The sequence below is a fragment of the Podarcis filfolensis genome (genome assembly GCF_964270895.1).
Source record: "Podarcis filfolensis genome assembly, chromosome: 4".
Lineage (NCBI taxonomy): Eukaryota > Metazoa > Chordata > Lepidosauria > Squamata > Lacertidae > Podarcis > Podarcis filfolensis.
This window is the reverse complement of record NC_139607.1, coordinates 97949967-97973126: the sequence shown is the minus strand read 5'-3', so window position 1 is coordinate 97973126 and position 23160 is coordinate 97949967. Positions and strand designations below refer to the sequence as shown.

The following is a 23160-nucleotide window of genomic DNA, read 5'->3' as shown; positions in this document are numbered from 1 at the left end:
ACCTAAAACTTCTCCAGCCAGGAAAGGGGCGCTTGCCTAATTTCTCTCCCACAGCAACACCAAAACAGTCTCGCCTCTTTCATTATTTTTACCGTGCAGACAGAAGCTGAGATTATTAGCTCAAGGTGGCCTCCGACCTCCGAAAAGCTGCTCAGATCTGCCAGAAGCATAGCCAGATGTGCTGCAGAGCAAGCTTCCCCAACCTGGTGCCCTCCAGATGATTTGGACTCCCACAAGGCTGCTGGGAGTGAAGCGTCAAAAACATCTGGAGAAAGTGAAGATTGGGGGAAGGCTGGTCCAAGCTGCTTAGCTGTTCTCACCGCAAAGTCTCGGGCGGAGATCTCGGCTGGCTCCGCTGCCAGTGTTGTTGTTTTTTTATTGCTTTCACTGGGGAGTGGACCTGGGACTTCCTGCGTGCAAATGGTGTGTTCAAGCAGCGAGCGACGGCCCCTCCCAGAGAGACGCCTTCCGCTGTCACTTTGCATCTTCCATGCACAGCAGGTTTCCTTCAGCGATTCCCCACCCAGCCTTCCCTGGCAAATGGCCAGCAAGCGCCACAGTCTGGTAACACCGTCCCCTCCTTCCTCCAAACACCACCTCTTTGAAAGTAGGGTTCAAGTCCCTCCTTTCTGCAAACAGCACACCCCACAATCCCTCACAGCCCCCATGCATTGCTTGCGCCGGATGAACGTCACCTACCTCTGATGGAATCTCATGCACCAGGCTCAGGATCAAGCACAAACCCCCTCGCCACCCCCCAATTCTCTGAGCTGGTTGCTGCCTTGAGGTTGCCCCTATTGCAATGTGATTTTTACAACACATACAATGACGGGACGTGGGTGGCGCTGTGGGTTAAACAACAGAGCCTAGGTCTTGCCAATCAGAAGGTTGGAGGTTCGAATCCCTGCGACGGGGTGAGCTCCCGTTGCTCGGTCCCTGCTCCTGCCAACCTAGCAGTCCGAAAGCACGTCAAAGTGCAAGTAGATAAATAGGTACCGCTCTGGTCTGGCGGGAAGGTAAACGGCATTTCCGTGCGCTGCTCTGGTTCGCCAGAAGCGGCTTAGTCATACTGGCCACATGACCCGGAAGCTGTACGCCGGCTCCCTCGGCCAATAAAGCGAGATGAGCGCCGCAACCCCAGAGTCGGCCACGACTGGACCTAATAGTCAGGGGTCCCTTTACCCTTTACCTTTTTACAATGAAGAGAGAAGCACATTAAGCTTTCGCATCGCAAACAACAGCCTTCAATTTCCAGGAGAATCCCCTTCTCTATCCTTTCTCACCGGGCAAAAAAAAGGACCCCTTAAACCCTTTGGGTAAGGGTGAAGAAATTGCAACGCCCCATGGCATAAGGCCAGAAGCAGCAGTCAACCTGGGATTCCCCAGGTGGCCTCTGTCCACATCTGCAACCCAGGAGCAGTGCTTTTTACAGGGCACACTACCGCCTCCAGAGCACGCAGAAATTCAGTCCTGCTCATGAACCAACCTTGTAGAGCGGGTGAGGGTTATTTCTTGCACGCTCTCAGCCAACGGGGGCGGGGGGGGGGGGGAACTAGGCTGGTCTACCCTGCAGGGCTGTTGCACGCAATGCATTTCAGAAAACACTGTATAAACACCGCAGCTGTTGTCATCCACCCTTTGAAAGCAGGCACTTTTACACACTTGCGCCCTGTCCTTTGGAACTGGGCCCCTCATTAATATAACCCCCCCCCATATTACACATCACATAACCCCTATTTGCTATTGGCATTTGTCTCAGGAGACAATGGAGGAGTGTGCCTCTGGGGTTATGTCAAACCCCCATGATACATACATAAAGGTAATGGGACCCCTGACCATTAGGTCCAGTCGTGGCCGACTCTGGGGTCGCGGCGCTCATCTCGCTTTATTGGCCAAGGGAGCCAGCGTACAGCTTCCGGGTCATGTGGCCAGCATGACTAAGCCGCTTCTGGCGAACCAAAGCAGTGCACAGAAACGCCGTTTACCTTCCCGCCGGAGCGGTACCTATTTATCTACTTGCACTTTGATGTGCTTTCGAACTGCTAGGTTGGCAGGAGCAGGGACCAAACAACGGGAGTTCACCCCGTCGCGGGGATTCGAACTGCCAACCTTCTGATCAGCAAGCCCAAGAGGCTCTGTGGTTTAACCCCCAGCGCCACCCGCGTCCCTTACTGTATATATGTGTGTATATATACAGTGGGACCACGGGCTAAGTACTTCCGGAGTACATGTGCTTTTACTTCAAAATGCAGAAATAAGTGGCTGAGCTATTCAAGCTACCCTATACAGTGGTACCTCTGGCTGAGTACTTAATTCGTTCCGGAGGTCCGCACATAACCTGAAACTGTTCTTAACCTGAAGCACCATTATAGCTAATGGGGCCTCCCGCTGCCGCCATGCTGCCGGAGCACAATTTCTGTTCTCATCCTGAAGCAAAGTTCTTAACCCGAGGTATTATTTCTGGGTTAGCAGAGTCTATAACCTGAAGCGTCTGTAACCTGAAGCGTCTAGCACTATATATTTATATACATACATACATGTGTGTATATATATATATATACACACACAGAGATAGATAGATAGATAGATAGATAAAAATACATATATATGAGAATATGCATACAGTGTATGTATATATAGGACACACACACCAGGCTTAAAAATACATATATATGAGAATATGCATACACTGTATGTATATATAGGACACACACACCAGGCTTCCATTGAAAGCAGAGCGCCCCCTCCCCTCCACCTTCAGAGCCCCCCTTCATTTTGCAGACAATCATCCCCCCAAAAAAGACTCCCCCACCCACGCGTGTTCTGGAAAATCCCCCCACCCCCCAAATAAACCCTGGGCAAACCCCGCCCCGCCCCATTCATCCTCCCCAAAGCCACGCCCCCTCCTGCACTCGGCGCCCCCTTCCCCACCCCAGCCGCATGACGTCACGCCACCTCCCCGGTCCCCCCGTCGCGTGACGTCATCTGCCTCCCGCGTGACGTCACCCGACCCCCCCCCCGGTCTCCCCCTCGCGTACCCCATGCGCATCTTGGGGAGGGCCTGGCCGCTTCCCCCGGCAGGTCCCGGCGGGCGAGGGGGCAGGCGGCCCAGCTGCAGCTGCTTCTCCAAGGCGGACATGGCGAGGGCGGCGGGGAGAGGCGAGGCGGCGGCGGCGGCGAAGGGGCAGGATCCGGCCCCCGCCCTCCCAGAAGGAGCCGCCGGCCAGCCGCTCCCAGCAGCCTCTGCGCGCCGGAAGGACGCCTCCCCGCGCCCCAAGGCCTGCTGGGAAATGGAGTTTCTGAACATTCCAAACGGGAGCGGCCGCGGTGCACCCTGGGAGGCGCGGTTCCGTTTTAGGGATAGGAGCGAGGCGGGGCGGCGCCGTAGAGATAGTAAAGTGTAGAGTCGCTCTTTAGTGTTCCATGATTAAAAGCTGAAATATATGTATACTTTTTCCATTACAAATGTTCCTATTCCATTCAATTCACTCATGCAGTCATAATCATCGCTTTCCCTTGCCCTCCCTTCCGCGATTCTGTATATTTACCCATTGTGACTGCATATTCTAATTGCTCCATAAGTTTTATTGTCCTCCCTCCTCAATCGTACCTTCATATACTTTAATCCGCTCCATCCCTGCTAACCTTTCAACCTGCAAACATTTCCCACTCTCCTTTAAATACTCCACTCTTCCTGATCTCTTACTCTATAACAAGAACAATTTATTCTTCTTAATAATAATAATGTTGATATTAATATCACTATTAAAATTAGCAATGATTATTTATGTAGACAAGGATTAAATGTAAGGTATGTGTTTAGAATAGATTTATGAGAAATTTTGAAAACTTATTGATTAGAATATTTGTGTGAGATTGTATGGGGAAAATACAGAATAACAGATACAATCTTGTTTAAAATGTATATAGGAAGTGCAGTGTAAGCGATGGAAGTCAATTAATGAAATTTTATTATTATTTTCGTATTGAGATATTTGTAGAATTAACCTGGAAGAGATTCTTCCAATTTTTCTTTTTTCCTCTTTATTTTTTTCCCTTTCTTCTTTACTTCTTTTTCTCTCTTTTGTTCCTTTTTTCATATATATATGTGCTTAGTTGTAATATTTTGCTTATATTTTGTAACAATTATGTTAAATAAACAATAAATTTTAAAAATAAATAAAAACAAATAACACTTAATATTACTTAAAAATCTAAAATTGTTTTTAATTCTAATAATCATAGTAATCATAATAATTACTAATAATTACTAAATTCGTTGAATTTGCTAAATCTGAATACTCCACCCATTTCACCCGCCGTTACTCTTTGCTGCCATTATTCCGTCTCTCCCTTGTTCTCCATCCCTGCGCTTTTGGGAGAAGCAGAGCCGCGGCACCTCCATTCGAATGCTCCTCTACATTTTTATCTCTACGGTGCTATAGCGAAGGTCCCGCGGAGACGCTTTTCCGTGGCGGCGCCTGCAGCCCCGCAGCGCCCTCTGGAGGTCGGAGGTCGCACGGGAGGCGGCGAAGTGCCCGCCGGGCTTTCCTCCCGCCGTTGGCGCCGGTTTCCCAGAAGGCCGCGCGGCGGCGGCGGCCGTTGCTAAGCAGCGGGAAGCGGGCTCGGGGGGCCTAGTCGGGAGGATGAAGCAGAGGAAGGCCAAGGCGGCTGGCCCGGCCCGGCCGGGGTCCGGCCGCAAGAAGAAAGGTGAGGAGGGCTCTGGGGGGCGGGGACCCCGTAAAAGGAACGGGGTGCGGCGGGGTGTCATTAGCGGCCCACCCCGGATTGGTGGGTGAGGCGGGCAGGGAAGGAAACGACAACCCCGACCCCCGGGCTCACCACATACCTTAAATTTATTCAAAACAAAAAAAAATTAGAAATTTGTGGGTGCCTGGTCCCTTCATGGGGAATTTTGTGGGTGCTTGGGCACACAGAGCCCCAGGGAGTTGGCACTTATGCAGAGCAGTACTGAAGCATGGCAAGTAATGAGAAGGACATTGAAACAAAGGTTTTGCTTTGTTTTGCTTTTTGGGTTGTTGTCTTTTGATCACTTTTTGTAAACCAAAGGGTGGGTTGCCAACTGACTGTAAAAAAAATGTACTGGCCTGCTCTTGTACTTCCCACCCCCCATTATTTTATTTTATTTTGACAAAGTAATAATCATAAATAAATAAAATAAAAATGTGCACCCCACCACTGAGACCATTCCATTGCAACTATCCAACCTCCCAAAATTTCAACACCTCTAGCCATGCTTTGACCCCTTTCCATTTTGACAGTACAAAATTCTACAAACACACTCCATATCTTCTCAAAATCATTTCTCCTGCATATTCCCCGTCTTACCTTAATGGCACGTGTTAATTTATCATGAATAGCTATATCCCACACCTCTTTATACCATTCTTCCATTTTATATTCTGCTTTCCCCTTCTGCTTCCTAGCTATAATAATGTGTGCAGCTGTCAATAAATTTGTGAGCGAGTCCGTCATGCTCTTGTACTTTTAATAGCAGCTGAATTCAACTGAAAAGCTTCGTGGCAAGAAACTGAACACAATTGCCTGCTAACTGAATGGCTGTTAGTTAGAGGCTATGGTTCGAAAGCTAGCAGCTCTGGGGGTTTATGTGCAGGTAATATAATAATAATAATAATTTTTAAAAAATTATTTATACCCCGCCCTTCCCAGTTCAGAAAACCGGGCTCAGGGCAGCTAACAACAAATTTAAAACACTTAATTGATGCTACAAAAAACAGCATAAAATACAGTATAAAACGTGAATAACAATAAAATAAAACAAAAAAAAAATTTCTTTCCAGTAGCACCTTAAAGACCAACTAAGTTAGTTCTTGGTATGAGCTTTCGTGTGCATGCACACTTCTTCAGATACACTGAAACAGAAGTTGCCAGATCCTTCTATATAGTGAGAAGGTGGGGAGGGGTATTACTCAGAAGGGTGGTGGGAATGGGTGATTGGCAGATAGCTGTGATGAGCCTGTTGACGACTCTTAACGACTGCAATAGGTCTTACAGGAAAAAGCAAGGGGTGAGAAGGTGAAAAATGGCTTTGTCGTGTATAATGAGATAAGAATCCAAGGTCTTTGTTCAGACCAGGTCTCTCCATGGTTTTAAGTTTGGTAACGAGTTGCAATTCAGCAGCTTCTCTTTCCAGTCTATTTCTGAAATTCCTTTGTAGTAATACAGCTACTTTGAGATCTTGTATAGAATGTCCTGGGAGATTGAAGTGTTCTCCTACTGGTTTCTCTGTCTTGTGATTCTTGATGTCCGATTTATGTCCGTTTATTCTTTGGCATAAATAAAATAAATAAAATAAATCGGACATAAATAAAATAAAACGGACATAAATAAAATAAAACGACATAAATCAGACATCTCACTATATAGAAGGATCTGGCAACTTCTGTTTCAGTGTATCTGAAGAAGTGTGCATGCACACGAAAGCTCATACCAAGAACTAACTTAGTTGGTCTTTAAGGTGCTACTGGAAGGAAAAAAAAATTTTTTGTTTTGACTATGGCAGACCAACACGGCTACCTATCTGTAACTTAAATTTATTATTATTATTATTAAAACGACAACCGCTCCCCCCGGGCTCACCACATACCTTAAATTTATTATTATTATTATTATTATTATTATTATTATTATTATTAAAACGACAACCGCTCCCCCCGGGCTCACCACATACCTTAAATTTATTATTATTATTATTATTATTATTATTATTATTATTATTATTATTAAAACGACAACTGCTCCCCCTGGGCTCACCACATACCTTAAATTTATTATTATTATTATTATTATTATTATTATTAAAACGACAACTGCTCCCCCCGGGCTCACCACATACCTTAAATTTATTATTATTATTATTATTATTATTATTATTATTAAAACGACAACCGCTCCCCCCGGGCTCACCACATACCTTAAATTTATTTATATTATTATTATTATTAAAACGACAACCGCTCCCCCCGGGCTCACCACATACCTTAAATTTATTATTATTATTATTATTATTATTATTATTATTATTATTAAAACGACAACCGCTCCCCCCGGGCTCACCACATACCTTAAATTTATTATTATTATTATTATTATTATTATTATTATTATTAAAACGACAACTGCTCCCCCTGGGCTCACCACATACCTTAAATTTATTATTATTATTATTATTATTATTATTATTATTATTAAAACGACAACTGCTCCCCCCGGGCTCACCACATACCTTAAATTTATTATTATTATTATTATTATTATTATTATTATTATTAAAACGACAACCGCTCCCCCCGGGCTCACCACATACCTTAAATTTATTTATATTATTATTATTATTAAAACAACAACCGCTCCCCCCGGGCTCACCACATACCTTAAATTTTATTATTATTATTATTATTATTATTATTATTAAAACGACAACCGCTCCCCCCGGGCTCACCACATACCTTAAATTTATTATTATTATTATTATTATTATTATTATTATTATTAAAACGACAACTGCTCCCCCCGGGCTCACCACATACCTTAAATTTATTATTATTATTATTATTATTATTATTATTATTATTATTATTAAAACGACAACCGCTCCCCCCGGGCTCACCACATACCTTAAATTTTATTATTATTATTATTATTATTATTATTATTATTATTATTAAAACGACAACCGCTCCCCCCGGGCTCACCACATACCTTAAATTTTTTATTATTATTATTATTATTATTATTATTATTATTAAAACGACAACTGCTCCCCCCGGGCTCACCACATACCTTAAATTTATTATTATTATTATTATTATTACTATTATTATTATTATTATTAAAACGACAACTGCTCCCCCCGGGCTCACCACATACCTTAAATTTATTATTATTATTATTATTATTATTATTATTATTAAAACGACAACCGCTCCCCCCGGGCTCACCACATACCTTAAATTTATTATTATTATTATTATTAAAACGACAACTGCTCCCCCCGGGCTCACCACATACCTTAAATTTATTATTATTATTACCGGGCTCACCACATACCTTAAATTTATTATTATTATTACCGGGCTCACCACATACCTTAAATTTATTATTATTATTACCGGGCTCACCACATACCTTAAATTTATTATTATTATTACCGGGCTCACCACATGCCTTAAATTTATTATTATTATTACCGGGCTCACCACATGCCTTAAATTTATTATTATTATTACCAGGCTCACCACATGCCTTAAATTTATTAATATTATTATTTCTATTATTACCGGGCTCCCCACATGCCTTAAATTTATTAATATTATGATTACTGGGCTTGCCACATACCTTAAATTTATTATTAGTAGTATTAGTATTATTATTATTATTATTATCACTACTACAACTACATTTATATTTTATATGCCGCCTGGTAAGGGACTCGAGGTGCCTTGCAGACAACAGCAAGAACAGCTCAAAACAAAGAAAGAAAAGCAACCGTCAAAATACAATTTAGCACTGATAGAATTTGGGAATTATTCTAGGGACAGAACTACCTAAATTGCACAGCTCCGTTTTGTAACAGATAAAATTGAAATAGAAGGAATAGGAGAGAAAATAGAAAACATGGGGGTTTTGGGAGAGAAGTTAAAACAATGAACTATGGACCGGGGGGGAGAGAGAAGAGAAGCCAATGTTTTGTTGTGTATTTGGATGTTATTGGGTTACTATGTAATAATTGAAAGATGATAAACAAAGTTCATTTTAAAAAAGAAATAAACTAACTGGCCTGGGTTGGATAAATAGTAATGCTATGCTCTACCTCTTCTCTACAGACGTCAGTGATATCTCCCCCTCTACAAGTTTGCCTCCGCTTGTAGAAGGACAACTGCGCTGCTTTCTGAAGCTGACCATTAGCAAAATCTTATGGATGGTTGCCAAGCCACCTGCTTCCTTCCTTATCCGGGTGAGGTGGTGGGGAGAAACATCGGACGGGACAGCCTTTGTTCCCCGGGATACCTCACAGGCCGAGCAAAAAACCCTCAAAACTACGACCCGCTACCCAGTTCGGTGTGGACCAAAACAGTTTGTCTCCTATCTGACAGGTACAGCTACTTCTTTGAAGTCTGAGCGTGTGGTTTGTTAGTTTAGGGTTGGACAAGTTGCCAAAGCACAAATCGGCTACTTTTATAATGAGGCTGTGTCAGGGAATCAGGAGCAGGAGCACAGGGGAGAGAGGAAATGGAGAGCGAAGGGGAAGAATCCGAGGGCAGCGTAGGGGAGTATGACAGTGGCCCGAGAGATTCCATGAGCTTCTCCAGCGAATCAGAAGATTCCCAGAAGGGGGCGCCGATGGTCAGAGCAAGGGGGGTCCGAGGGGGGACGCACCAGAAACAAGGAGCCAGAGGGGAACCCCAAAGCAGCAGTGGAGGATCGGGACCAGTTTCCCCACCAGAGCGTAGTGGGGGGGAAGAGTCACATGTGTCAGGGCCAGCGTCTCCTCCGGAGGGGAGGGAGAGTGAGTCAGGGCTGACCACGCCTCCATCGGAGAGTGGGGGAATGGAGGGGAGGTCAGTTGCAGCTAGCCCACCCGAAGGGGGAAGCAGTGACAGCAGCAGTGAAACGGTCAGGAGGAAAACTGCTGGCTGGGCGCGCGCGCCAAGTTCAAATGTACAGGCGCGCGGGACAGCAGGAGACCCGGATGGGGAACCAGCTCCTAAAGCCCGCCGGAGGGAGGGAGAAGGCTCAGGGGATTCAGCGTCAGAAGAGGCTAGGAAGGGCGAGACCCCAACGGCCAGGCGGACCCAGAGGAGGAAGGAGCAGCGGAAAAGGTGGAGCAAGGCGAGGGTCTTAAATTGGTGTACAGGGGGAGGAGATTCAGAAGGGTCATCAGCGGTCTAAAGCTTGAGACGTGGGGCTGCGCGCTGCGGCTCTGGAAGTGAAACTGAACTTCAATAAAGACTTTTGTATTTAACAACAAAGCAGCGTTGGTCCTTTGTGAGCTGGGACCTTGGGCAGCTCTGACAGGCTGCATTTTAAATTGCATTTTAACCTGTATTTTAAATTAGTTCCCCCCCCCATTATGTTTTTACTGTGATTTTATTGGTGTTAGCTGCCCTGAGCCCGGCTCTGGCTGGGGAGGGCGGGGTATAAATAAAATGAATTATTATTAGTAAATGAAAGGCAACGGATGTGTTTTGCCCCTTCAAGTCAAGTCCCAGGGAGTCAGCTTAGAATGAGATGTAACAAACAGTGAAATTATTCTGCATTGCTGGCAGATAAGGTTCATTCTCATAATCGGTGGGCAACTTCTGCTTTTTCAGAGCCTTATAAAAGTTGCTAGCTGATGGTCCCTCAGTTTGATGCCTGCATTAGAAGGATTTTATTTATTATGTTTGGTGGGAGGGAGACCCCTTCCCGTTGCCCCTTTCACTTTCTCCCCATTTCAGGTCCTTCCATCACCCCTTGTTCCAGGCCCCAGCCTGGGCCACCTCCATACCAGTTTCTTATTTCCATCATGGTAAGTATCCGGCCATGGCTAAGAGATGGAGGTGAGGAACTGGTTTTCATATACAGTGGTGCCTCGGGTTACATACGCTTCAGGTTACAGACTCCGCTAACCCAGAAATGATACCTCGGGTTAAGAACTTTGCTTCAGGATGAGAACAGAAATCGTGCTCTGGCGGCGCAGCGGCAGCAGGAGGCCCCATTAGCTAAAGTGGTGCTTCAGGTTAAGAACAGTTTCAGGTTAAGAACGGACCTCTGGAACGAATTAAGTACTTAACCAGAGGTACCACTGTATAGGGTAGCTTGAATAGCTCAGCCACTTGTTTCTGCATCTTGAAGTAAAAGCACACATTGTGCTGTTTCTTCACGTTTTGTTTATTGAGCTCGTTTATTTTTGTTTGTTTTGCCTCCTACAGATATGGGTGCTCTTGTCCTGGAAGTAATGGCCAAACCAAATCACCTTCCAATTGGCCGGGTGCAAATCAATGGGCTGGCACAGCTCTCTCCAAGTCACCCAATCAGCGGTTTTTTCACAATTGTCTCACCGACATCTGAGAAGATGGGAGAGCTGCAGGTAACTCTCAAACCTTTCCCTGTTTGATGGTCATCCCCACCTCATGTCAGCCATGTGCTCCAAGTTCAACACATGGTGAGGTGGGCATGGAAAACACAAGATAAAGCTACCAGCGAATTTAATAAATAATAATAATGTGTGAAGCGCTTAAAAAACTCACTTTCTAAATGCTAACTACTACTGCTGAGCCCCTTCAAACATTTTCTTTCAGGTATCACTTGTTCTGGAACCGCTGTCTGAAACCTATGACAGCAACAGCTCCGTCCCAAACACAGACGTCAGCTTCAGTGCTGGTTTGTCAGTCCGGGGAACCAAAGATGCGGCTGACTCTAACCCATTCCTTGCACCCTCGCAGCCTCACAGGCCGGCTAGCACAAATTTCGTTGGAAGAGAGTCCGCCAGCAGTAGTAGGGCCACCACACCAAGGTGTTTTTCTCTTTTTTTGTTTTCCATTTTGATCTCAATGAATGTTTTAAGATGAACAGACAGATAAATACATTTGAGCCGCACATTTGTCAGGATGGAGGCTTTTGTTTCCGTTGTGAAGCCTTTTAATAGGCTTTTGTCATTTTATCACCTGTTGTTTGCCGCCCTGGGCTCCCTTGGGAGGAAGGGTAAGGTAGAAATTAACTAAGTGATGGCAGGGATGGGGAACATGTGGCCCTCCAGAGGTGGGACCCTCAAAACTCCCATCAGCCCACTGGCACAGCCAAATATCAGGGATGATGGGAACTGGAATTCAGCAACGTCAGGAAGGCTTCATGGGGTCGTATCAACTGCCATTTTTCTTGTAAGCTCCATTCACTTTCCCAAAGCATGTATTCAAGGGAAAAGGAGGCACCCAAGGTCCTGTGGCTGTTCTGGGTATAGTACCCCATTAGGTGGGTTGGGGAGCTGCCTCCAAGGCCTTTGGCTCTCGCGTATTCGATTGCCTCTGAACCTAGAAAGGGCAGGCCCTCAAGAGACCCAGGAAAGGGTGCTGGCCACTTTTGTTTTGGTTTAATTTGTAAGTGGAGAGCAGCTGGAGCTCATCTTAGATGGCAAGAGAGGCCATATTGTCTTCAGTTGGTTCCTTGTCTCATAATCTCATATTGATGGGAAGTTGGCAACCCACTGGTCTGGGAAAAGCACTCTCCACTCAAGATTGCACATCTCCCTTGAAGAATGGCGTGGTCTAGGTTTTCCACTGCTGGGAAGGAACCAACCTGATTGTGTTTTGCATTCTCATGTATCTGGTTTGGACTGGACTTTTGGCTGCTAGGAAGTCTTATGCCTGTTTAAAGTCCTTTTTAAAAAATGCTAATGGGCTTAACTCTGGCTTCCATTATGCACCCAGGGAGCTCAGTATTCCTCGGGAAAGCTTATTTTAGCACATGGGTAGGCAAACTAAGGCCCGGGGGATGGGGCTGGCCCAATCACCTTCTAAATCCAGCCCGTGGACGGTCCGGGAATCAGCATGTTTTTACATGGGCATAATGTGCCCTTTTCTTTAAAATGCATCTATGGGTTATTTGTGGGGCCTGCCTAGTGTTTTTACATGAGTAGAATGTATGCTTTTATTTAAAATGCATCTCTGGGTTATTTGTGGGGCATAGGAATTCGTTGTTCTTTTCCCCCCCAAAAAATATAGTCTGGCCCCCAACAAGGTCTGAGGGACAGTGGACCGGCCCCCTGCTGAAAAAGTTTTCTGACCCCTGTTTAAGCAGATCAGAAGCTGCATAGGTGTCTGTTACGCATATCAAAGTGGATTGCTGTCATTACCCAGAAGCATTTCAGGGTGGATGGACGTGCCAGTCTCTTCCCAGTTCATGTGAAGCCATGACTTGAACATCCTGGGTTGCAAAACGGCTCATGAGCCCTGTCTCTGTGTCCCTTGGTGATGATGACCTCCATCAGGTGATGCAGAAGGAGACTCAGGAGAGCATATTGCCAAATGTCTCAGTGCCCAAGTAACTCTGCAGGCCAGAATGTCCCCTAGCCCTTCACTCTGCAGTGCTCTGAAGGCAAGGTTGTGTTTTCTGTCCCCATTATTCAGCTCTCCCTGTCAGTTATACTAGTATCTTATATGCATGCCCAGAACAGCATTAGGGGCATTTTGGAAAAACCATCCTTGAGTTAAACTTTGTGATGGTGCTTGTGTTTTGGAACAGGGGCAAAGATCACTTGTACTTTCAAGAAAATTCCGAGAACCTAAAAGAAGGGTTTTTTCGACCTCGGCACCATCACCTCCAAGGGCACAATGATTCCGTCAATGCAAATGATCCAAAACAACAAGGATTGTTTTCCGGTGGCTCTGATCTTGAGGTTCAAGTGAAATTGGCTAAGGAAAGTCCCAAACCTGCCCACGTTCTGTCTTGCAACAACCCACCCACAAAAGATCTCATTTCAGGTATGTATATAAACAGTTGGGTTTCATTTACGATGTTATCGTTTTAAAAAGTTCTGTCACGTTGCACTTTCTCCTATAGGAGTGGTCAAGGAATGACTCGCCCATAAGTCAGTATATACAGTTGTTATTTTAAATTCAGTGTTCACTCCTGTCCTCTTTTCCCCAGCCCTTTTGGATAGAGGCAATAGACTCCGAAACGCTATGGTAGTGTCTGCAATGACATCGAATCCAGACCCCGATATACAGCTTTATGAACTTCAGCCCATGAAGCAGGACGTCTCCAAACTAGTTGAAAAGTGAGTTTGGGAGAGTATGTGGGAATGTTTGTGTCATGGATATAATGGCGTTCAGGATGCTTAATAAAAGCAGTATGTATCAAATCGCTTTTTCAGAGTAGCTTGGGGCCAACAATTCTATAGACAGAGACAAAATAGTTATGGTTCTGTCTCTGACATCTGCTGGATTAGGAATATGCAAGTTGCCAACTCTGTATCAGAAAAAAAACATGAAATGTGTACATTTACATCTCATTTCAGAGATATATGATCTACGGTAACTTTGTGTGTGTATACGAAATTGATGGAATCAGTAGATTGGTCCAACAGTCTGTAATCATCTTTACTCATTCGGTACCCTGTTTTCCAAATTCTTACTCAAATGAGTGAAAATGGAAGCCTGTTGAACTAGAGAGGGGCTCAGATTGTTTTTAGGGGTTTTTTGTTGCAGGAACGAAACACAGCAAAACACTACAATCCTATATATGTCTGAAGTCCAATGGGATTTATTACAAGTTAAATGTATTTGGGTCTGCAGCCTATAGCAATAAAATTTGTTAAAATGCCTGGTGCCTAAATGATGCTAATGTTGGCACCAAGCAAACCTCATTGGTTTTGGTAATTTATCCTTGCTTAATATCATAACCCTCCCCCCCAGTTCAGCCTTACCCAACCTGGTGCCCTTCGGCTAAATTGGACTACAACTTCCATCATACCTGGCCATTCACTATGACTTCAGGGGCTGATGGGAGTTGTAGTCCAAAGCATCCAGAGCGTACCATGCCTGGGAAGTGCCTAGTTCATCTTTATTGGCATATTTTCTTATCCAGGAATCTTAAAAACCTGCACCCTGGCCTCATATCTGCCGTTGAAGAGCCTCTTCAGCCACTGCCTGATGGCTCAGAATTTGATTTACATGCTGAAAACAGAGCAATCCAGCTCTTGCTGGGCAGGTAAGATGTGAAATGTGTGGGGAAACCTCCAGCAACAAGGGTCATCAGAAATGCAATAGATTCCGTCTAACACAGCTAGAGACTCCGTCTCATTTGTGTTCTGTACATCACCTAGCAGAGCGGTGCTGGATAAAAACCAAAAAGCTAGGACAGTGCTGAATTCAACGTTACAGTGTGCATGCGCATGTCTGTGTATGCAGCTAGATGATGTGCATATTTACCTTCTTTCTTTCCCCACAGTTCTGGTTCTTCCCCTCTGCGCCTTTTGGATGGTACAGGCTCTCCCCTGGAATGTATCTCTCCCGGGAGTGAGGTGTACGACAGTGAGCTGAACGACCCCCACTATGACCAGAGCCTGCTGGAAAACTTGTTCTACACGGCTCGAGTAAGCGCCAGAGGCGTGTAGGTGGTTTGGGCATGTTATTGTGACTAAGCTTTCCATGAACCAAGCCAGTCTTACCACAGTCAGCTTACTGGCTAGAAAACATTATTTGTACATAGTCTCTTATCCTGTGTTTGAAGGAGGGGGCCTTGCTCAGTGGTAGAACCCATGCCTTGCCTGTGCAAGGTTCCAGATTCGACCTCTGTCATCTCTAGTTAAAAGAGTCTCAAGAGGGGCTGTGAAATACTTTTCTGCCTGAGATACTGGAAGGCTGCTGTCTGTACTGGGCTAGAATGAACCAGGCAACAGTTCTGCAAATCAAAGTCTGCTTTGCTTATGTCAACATTCCCTAACCTGGCGCCCACCAGGTGTTTTAGACTACAACTCCCAGCAGCCGTAGGCATTGGAAGTTATAGTCTAAACATTTGGGGGGTGGGGGGCAACAGATTGGGGAAGGCTGGCTTGTGTTCTTCCTCTCTGTCTCTCCTTTCATTCCGTCTTACCTCTCTTGCGCTTGGCATTGTCCAAAAGACAAGAGCTGCAGAAAGACAAAAACGTTTGTTTTAGGTGTGCAAAAGACTTAAGTGAAGTTTAAAACACTAGCCCCCTCCTAGGTCAATCAGATTTATGTGGTGCCCCCCCATAGAAGATTAGCACAGCTCGTCCACACAGTGTTCTCCTGAGAAAATAATTTTGGGTTCTCACCATGAAGATTCTTTTAGTGTGAGGCATCTGTATCACACCCTTGGCAGCTAGAGGCATCCCCCATAAAAGAAGCATTCGTGTAGGAACACATCAGATATGCCACACCTCTCATTTGTGCCGGGACTTGCTGGAGGAGTAGATGAAGACCGAAGGTTCTGCCTCTGCCCCTTTAACTTCACACCTTTCCAGATGCTCCTCATGTCTCTCTGTCTAGCTTTGCCACAAAATAGAATTTGAGTAGAGATTAAAAAAACTTACAGTGTTTGGAAAAGGTTACCATCTTTTTAAAAAATAATAATTCTATGGTTCCTTTTATTAATCCAGCAACGTGCCTACTAAAACAGATCATGTATTTCAGCAACTGAGTTTGAATTCTATACTGTAATTACATTTTTTATTTAAATATTTTTTTATTAATTTTCCATTTTTGAAAATATCACATCATATCACCTTTTACAAAGTTTTAGCTCTGCCGAGCTTTTGACTTCCCTCTGTTCCATCATCTGGTTTTTATTGAGATCTTTAATCTCAGTATAAGGAGAACTTCCTTTTGGTAACTGAATCGTTAATTCCTGAGTGTTCTGTGACTGTTAAATGTTTTTTGCTTTTCTCAATCTTTTTTCCTTAGAAGTCTGACAGCAGCTTAAGTGACTTCCTCGGTGACGAGGAAGATGCTGTTGCTTCCGGAATACTAAACAAGTCGCAGGACGGCAAGTGTCGGAGATCAAAAAAGGCTTCAGAGTCTAGCCCCTTGGGTCAGAAAGGGACTCGGGAGACAAAACCCAGGTAAACCAGTTGTTGTGGGCTCCATTACACATGACTCAAGCAGCTCAGAACTGTGATACCTTAAGGACCGCTTCTCTCCATATGAACCGACAAGGACTCTGCGATCACCATCCGAGGCCCTTCTTTGTGTGCCCCCTCCAAGGGAGATCTGAAGAGCTGCAGCATGAGAACAGGCCTTTTCTGCAGTGGCTCCCCATTTGTGAAATGCTTCGCCAGGGAGGCTTACCTGCCACCATTGTTATACATCTTTAAGCACCAGGCAATAACTTTGCTTTACAACCAGGTCGTGGGCCTTTAACTATCTGTGGCCTTTTTGAAGTGGGTGGGGTGTTTTAAATGTATTTCTTTTTCCTTGTGTTTCTAATGCACCTATAGGGTGGGGTAGAATTTTCCAATCTTTTTGAGTCCACGGCTCCCGTGACCAACTGCATTCTTTCTCCGGCACCCCTGTGGGGCTCAGGAGCCCAGTTAGGTCACCCCTTGCCTGCAGAGCTGGCAGCCCCTCACCCCTTTTCGAACACCCTCCCTTGCGGAGTGTTCCCTCAGCCTCCTCTCCCCTCTCCTTGGGAGTCCTCTGGGCAGCTTCTGCTGCCGCCATCCCTGGTCTCTGAGCTCACACACACACGCACACACACATTGCCCCAAAGAGAGGTGCCTCCTCACGCTGCCCCTCGGGAGCCTAGGACTTGTCAGTCTGTTCCCAGCAGCAAGGGCTGGCAGACTGACTGGCTGGGCTCCCTTGCCTGCTTGCTTGCTCTGAGGTCTCCTCAGATCCTGGCAGCCAGCACACCCTGACCAGCCCCAGAGGCACCATTCACCTGGGGAACTTGAAGCCAGGGCTGCTGCAACAAACTGCTGTGCAAGCCTTTGGGAGACAGAGACGTGAGAGGGCATCCAAGGAGGGAGGGAAGGAAAGAGGGACAGAGGCCAGTGTTGCCCATGATACCCCTGACCATCATTCAAGGGACCCCAGGGTGCCACGGCACACTGGTTGAAAACTACTGGGGTGGGGAATTGTCCACCTGTTTGGGTTTTTTTTTAAAAAAAATACTTTTATTTTGCTTTAAACAAATACAGTGGTACCTCGGGTTACATACGCTTCAGGTTACATACGCTTCAGGTTACAGACTCCGCTAACCCAGAAATAGTACCTTGGGTTAAGAACTTTGATTAAGGATGAGAACAGAAATTGTGCTCCGGCGGCGCAGCAGCAGCAGGAGGCCCCATTAGCTAAAGTGGTGCTTCAGGTTAAGAACAGTTTCAGGTTAAGAACGGACCTCCAGAATGAATCAAGTACTTAACCCGAGGTACCACTGTACAGAGAAATATAAACAACCAAAATTACAAAAAAAAATCCTTCATAATAATAATAATAATAATAATAATAATAATAATAATGAAAAAAGCTAAAAAACTACAAAAAAAATCTAAGTGCATGGCATAGAACTTAAGCTATTATGGGAAAGAAAAAGGAAAGGAGGAGGAGGAGGAAAGAAAAAAAGGGGGGAAAAGAGGAAGATGAGCCAAAACACAAGAAGGCTCATCTATTGTATGCTTCCGTCAAGGTCACAACAGATCATTACTCTTATCAATTCTCTCTATCTGCTGTTTGGTTGGTTTTAACTCCCTTTGGGTTGCCCTGGGCAAGAAAAATCACTAACAAATTTAAGAAATAATAATAATGACATCACAACTCCTGATTTCCTCTGAACATCAATTCAGTTCAGGTGTTTTTCCCTACACAGAATTGGTGCATTTGTATCAAATGTGTGAGCATGCAAATTCATGGAGGATCAGACGATTAGTGGCCGCTCACAACAATGGCTAGGTACCATCTCCACTGTTGGAGACAGTACGTAACTGAATGCCAGCTGCTGGGAATCACAGCTTCATAGGGTGCTATAGCACTCCGATACTGCTTGCATGCCTCTTGTGAGTTGGCCACTTTGAAAACAGAGTGCTGGACTAGTTAAGCCACTGGTCTGATCCAGCGCAGGCTCCTCTTAGGTCCTTATGTGCAAGAGATGTAATAGAACAACTCCTTGGGACACCTTTCTCTTTCCTTTTTATGAGGAAGGTTATCTTAGCCTGCTCGTTCGTGTTCCCCTTCTCAGCCATTCTCCTGCTGGGCCGCTTCCTCTTCATGAGGCTTCCACGGAATCTACCGAGGAAACACAAGCTGTCAACTTGAGCCTTGACAGACTGGCAGTGCTGGGCCGGGTCCGATTAGCTAGAGCAGTCGTGGAGAGCCTAAAGGTGCCCCCTGAAAACATCACTCCAGGCAAAAAACGTTCAACTGGAAAGCCGCCCAGGCCAGCGTTGGCCAAAAAGAGGTAATAATTCTTCCTTCTCACTTAGGGGCGAGGCATGTAAGCTCATTGACTTGATCCAATCTCAGCAGGAATCATTAGAATCATTCATTTTATCACAAGAGCAAAGATTTGGGGATGATGTAAAATCCTTGTTGATACCAAGTCAAATCCATTGGCCCATTTAGTTCTGTGCTGCCTCCACTAACTGGCAAATGGCTCTCCAAGATTTCAGATAGGGTGTTTCCGTGCATTTCCTGGGGATCCCAGAAATTGAATCCTGGATTTCCTGCATGCAAAGCTGTCCGCCACTGAGCTTGAGCTCAGTGGCTTGTGCTGATGCCCTTTCCACTTTGGCTCATTATATTAAAAACAGTGGATTGATTCACCCAATACGCTTTCTGTTTCTCCCATTCACAGGACATTCTTTGTCGAGTTTCACTTTCCGGTGGGAGCTTCGAAGATTGGAGCAGGGCAGGCTGCCATAACGACAGAAATAGTTCGGGTAGCGTCAAGTAAAATCTCAGGGGAAGGTAAGCCTTGCCTGGGGGAAAGGGGCCTTTTCTCCCATGGATGGGGCAGCTGATTGCATGGTGCCATGCCCAACACCACCTTCTGGTCCTGTCCTTTTAGGTGTAGCATCCATTTTGTCCTATGCCCCACTGCACCCTACACTTCCTCAAAATTCCAAATGTCCCCATTGACCCCAAAAGGCTGGCAGCCCCTACTATAGGTGGAGAAAGGTGGTGGGATTGGATCTTTCTGATAAGGAAAAGTAAGCTGATCAGCTCCCCCCCCCAAAAAAAAACAACAACTAGAGGCAAAGAACTTTATGAGACAACTAGAAAATGAAGAGTGGCAGTCTAGTTAACCGGAATAGGATTTGTTGTTGTTGTTGTTTAGTCGTTTAGTCGTGTCCAACTCTTCGTGACCCCATGGACCAGAGCACGCCAGGCACTCCTGTCTTCCACTGCCTCCCGCACTTTGGTCAATAGGATTTAGTTACTAGTACAGTGGTACCTCGGGTTAAGTACTTAATTCGTTCCAGAGATCCGTTCTTAACCTGAAACTGTTCTTAACCTGAAGCACCACTTTAGCTAATGGGGCCTCCTGCTGCTGCCGCGCCGCCGGAGCACGATTTCTGTTCCCATTCTGAAGCAAAGTTCTTAACCTGAAGCACTATTTCTGGGTAAGCGGAGTCTGTAACCTGAAGCGTATGTAACCCGAGGTACCACTGTAAAGAAAGGGATCACCTTCACGGATCACTGCCTTGCCGTGGCGAAGGGGCTTGAATAACTCGAAGAAGCTATGAGCTATGCCTCGCAGGGCCACCCAAGATGGACAAGTCATAGCCGAGAGTTTAGACTAAATGTGATCCACCTGGAGAAGGAACTGGCAAACCACTCCAGCGTTTTTCCAACAAAACTCCATGGACATAAAAAAGGAGAAGCTTTGAGAAGAAAGTGAGAGTTTCCAAGGCATGCTCTGGTTCATGGGGTTACGGAGAGTCAAACACGACTAAGACGACTAAACAACAACAAAATGAAGGGAGAGAAAGAACCTTCAGATAGTTAAGAAAAAATATTTATTAATAAGGTTAATAAAAATGGATTTTAAATGCTGAAATGCTGGGAGACAGCCTCATAGACTTCCTTTGGAGTGTGTGTGTGTGTGTGTGTGTGTGTGTGTGTGTGTGTATAGAGAGAGGGGGGGAGGGAGGGGGGGAGGATCACACTGTAAATGCAAAAAGCCTAAATAATCTGCCAGAGAGGAGTGGGGTAGTTAAGTAGTTAGTTCTGTTCTTCTTTCATTGTGCCTTTTCCCTCACAAGCGTCCGGAGACCTTTCTTCTGCCATATCCTTGAAATTTTGACCGAACATCTTTTTCTTCCCTCTTCCATCCCATCGGGCATCCAATCCCTGTCAATTTACCTTTCCAGTGGTGAAGTTTCAACAGCGGTACGTGTTCCCCGTTCACTTCAGTGGCACAATGATAACCCACTGGTGGAACTCGGACCTTGAGTTTCACATCTACTCAAAACAAGGCACACAAAGAAAGGTATTCGTTATTGTTTTTCTGGATGAAGCAGATTATCTAGACCCATTTCAACCCACCTTTAAGCCCTGCTTATGGGACTGTTGGGTATTAAGATCTGCAGCTAAGGCTTCACACTTTGTCCCACCAGTGTTGGATGTCTGTTTGGCAAGAGCCAACAAGGAGACCTTTTCACGGGCTCCACTGAGACTTTGCAACCCCTCCTTTGAGAGTTATAGCTTGGTATTCCACTGGTGGAGGAGGGCAAAAATGCTTCCTTTTCAGTTGGCTTTCACCGTATTAACTGGGTTTAAATGGATATTTTAAATCTTGTCTGCTTATAGATACCCTTTTTAGACCAGTGTGTTATTTATGTTAATTTTTTAATAAGTTTTGTTTCGTAATTTAATTTTTTTGTTTTACAGTTAGCTACATAGAGCACTATTTTGTCAGAAAGTCAGGATTTTAATGTTCTTAATGCTGTATTGGCATGAATATAAGCCTCACTCCCCCCCCTCCCAAATTCTGACTGTGAAAAGTGTGGCTTATATTCACAACCTTATGGTATGCAGCCAGGAGCGTGGGACAAACAGGACCAGGAGTGCTGCAAAGTGGTGCCTGCCCCATGCATAGTCCCCCATCCTCTCCCCCAAGGCCAGTAAGGGAGACAGCAAGGAAGGGGAAAGGCCGCCGGAAACTCACCCCCTCCAAGTATGCAGCCAGGAGCAGCGAGGAATGGAGAGGCTTATATTCGAGTATTTTTTCCTTTCCCCACCCCTTCCAATTTCAAACGTGTGGCTTATATTCAGGTGCGTCTTATATTTGGGCCAGTACAGTACATATCTTTTCTTATTGATTACTTTTCCTTGAAGACCTTGGCAGAACCCTAGCCCCCAAACCCTACCAGAGGCTTTACGACCATGAGCACAATACAGTATAGATTATGTAATATTGAAAAGTGAAATACGCCATATTACACCCCCTCCTTCCCCATTGTGTTCTCTTGTCTTCAGCCCCTGCTGATTGGCTCAGCTGTTTTCCCGCTGCGAGACATAATTCAGTCGGAGCAACTAACGGTCAGCCGTGAACTGCCTGTGAAAGAAGTCGGAGGTCCAGCCCAGCTGGGGCCTTTAAAGGTATACACAACCTGCTTCTATACCGTTCTACACACAGGTGTTGTTGTTGTTTAGTCGTTTAGTCGTGTCCGACTCTTCGTGACCCCCTGGACCAGAGCACGCCAGGCACTTCTGTCTTCCACTGCCTCCCGCAGTTTAGTCAGACTCATGTTTGTAGCTTCGAAGACACTATCCAACCATCTCGTCCTCTGTCGTCCCCTTCTCCTTGTGCCCTCCATCTTTCCCAACATCAGGGTCTTTTCCAGGGAGTCTTCTCTTCTCATGAGGTGGCCAAAGAATTGCAGCCTCAGCTTCACGATCTGTCCTTCCAGTGAGCACTCAGGGCTGATTTCCTTCAGAATGGAGAGGTTTGATCTTCTTGCAGTCCATGGGACTCTCAAGAGTCTCCTCCAGCACCATAATTCAAAAGCATCAATTCTTCGACGATCAGCCTTCTTTATGGTCCAGCTCTCACTTCCATAAATCACTACTGGGAAAACCATAGCTTTAACTATACGGACCTTTGTTGGCAAGGTGATGTCTCTGCTTTTTAAGATGCTGTCTAGGTTGGTCATTGCTTTCCTCCCAAGAAGCAGGCGTCTCTTAATTTCGTGGCTGCTGTCATTATATCTAGAGTAAAACAGTTACAGATAGGTAGCTACCTGCACACACAGGTAGCTTGTCTTAATGCAACACTTAGGTGTCATACACTCTCATCATTGGACTATTTGGAACTGGTATTGTTCTTGTTGGGTGTTAATGGCATATCAGGATATATTCTATGCCGAGGATTTGCCTTGGCTTTTGTGCTTTAGTTAGCACTGGATGAGCCCCTGCCCTGTAGCCTTTGGGAATTGGATATTTTTTTACTGTTAAATCTTATAAGTAGCTTCCTTTTCTCTGCTGCTCTCAGTTTCATGACAAATACAGTGGTACCTCCTGTTGTGGACGGGATCTGTTCCGGAGGTCCGGTCAGATCCCGAGGTTTCTACAACCTGAGGACCACTTCTGCGCATGTGCGTGCGGCGAAACCCGGTAATTATACTTCGGGTTTGCCACGTGCGCATCCCAAAGTTTACGTAACCAGAGGGAGGAGGTA

The 23160-nt window shown here is 45.3% G+C and overlaps 2 protein-coding genes across 9 annotated transcripts in view; one reads left to right on the top strand and one right to left on the bottom strand.

The window, feature by feature from the left end:
- The window catches only part of PPME1 (protein phosphatase methylesterase 1), a 41058-nt gene extending 37782 nt beyond the window's left edge, over window positions 1–3276 (bottom strand). The window contains exon 1 of the mRNA XM_083609995.1: window positions 3039–3276. Within this exon, the coding sequence (XP_083466121.1) occupies window positions 3039–3139 (101 nt within the window). The 5' untranslated portion in view covers window positions 3140–3276. The remainder of the gene's footprint in view (window positions 1–3038) is intronic.
- Window positions 3277–4527: 1251 nt separating this feature from the next.
- C2CD3 (C2 domain containing 3 centriole elongation regulator) overlaps window positions 4528–23160 on the top strand; it is a 61531-nt gene continuing 42898 nt past the window's right edge. For 3 of the 8 annotated variants that reach the window (XM_083609398.1, XM_083609401.1, XM_083609397.1), the window contains exons 1-13: window positions 4555–4710; window positions 8868–9137; window positions 10956–11113; window positions 11325–11539; window positions 13264–13502; window positions 13669–13798; window positions 14608–14730; window positions 14971–15115; window positions 16446–16603; window positions 18718–18936; window positions 19333–19445; window positions 20852–20970; window positions 21960–22082. In XM_083609398.1, coding sequence (XP_083465524.1) covers window positions 4647–4710; window positions 8868–9137; window positions 10956–11113; window positions 11325–11539; window positions 13264–13502; window positions 13669–13798; window positions 14608–14730; window positions 14971–15115; window positions 16446–16603; window positions 18718–18936; window positions 19333–19445; window positions 20852–20970; window positions 21960–22082 — 2076 coding nt within the window. In that variant the 5' untranslated portion in view covers window positions 4555–4646. Of the gene's footprint in view, window positions 4711–8867; window positions 9138–10481; window positions 10553–10955; window positions 11114–11324; window positions 11540–13263; window positions 13503–13668; window positions 13799–14607; window positions 14731–14970; window positions 15116–16445; window positions 16604–18717; window positions 18937–19332; window positions 19446–20851; window positions 20971–21959; window positions 22083–23160 lie in introns of all 8 variants that reach the window. The other 5 variants (XM_083609404.1, XM_083609403.1, XM_083609402.1 and 2 more) reach the window with 3 other exon arrangements.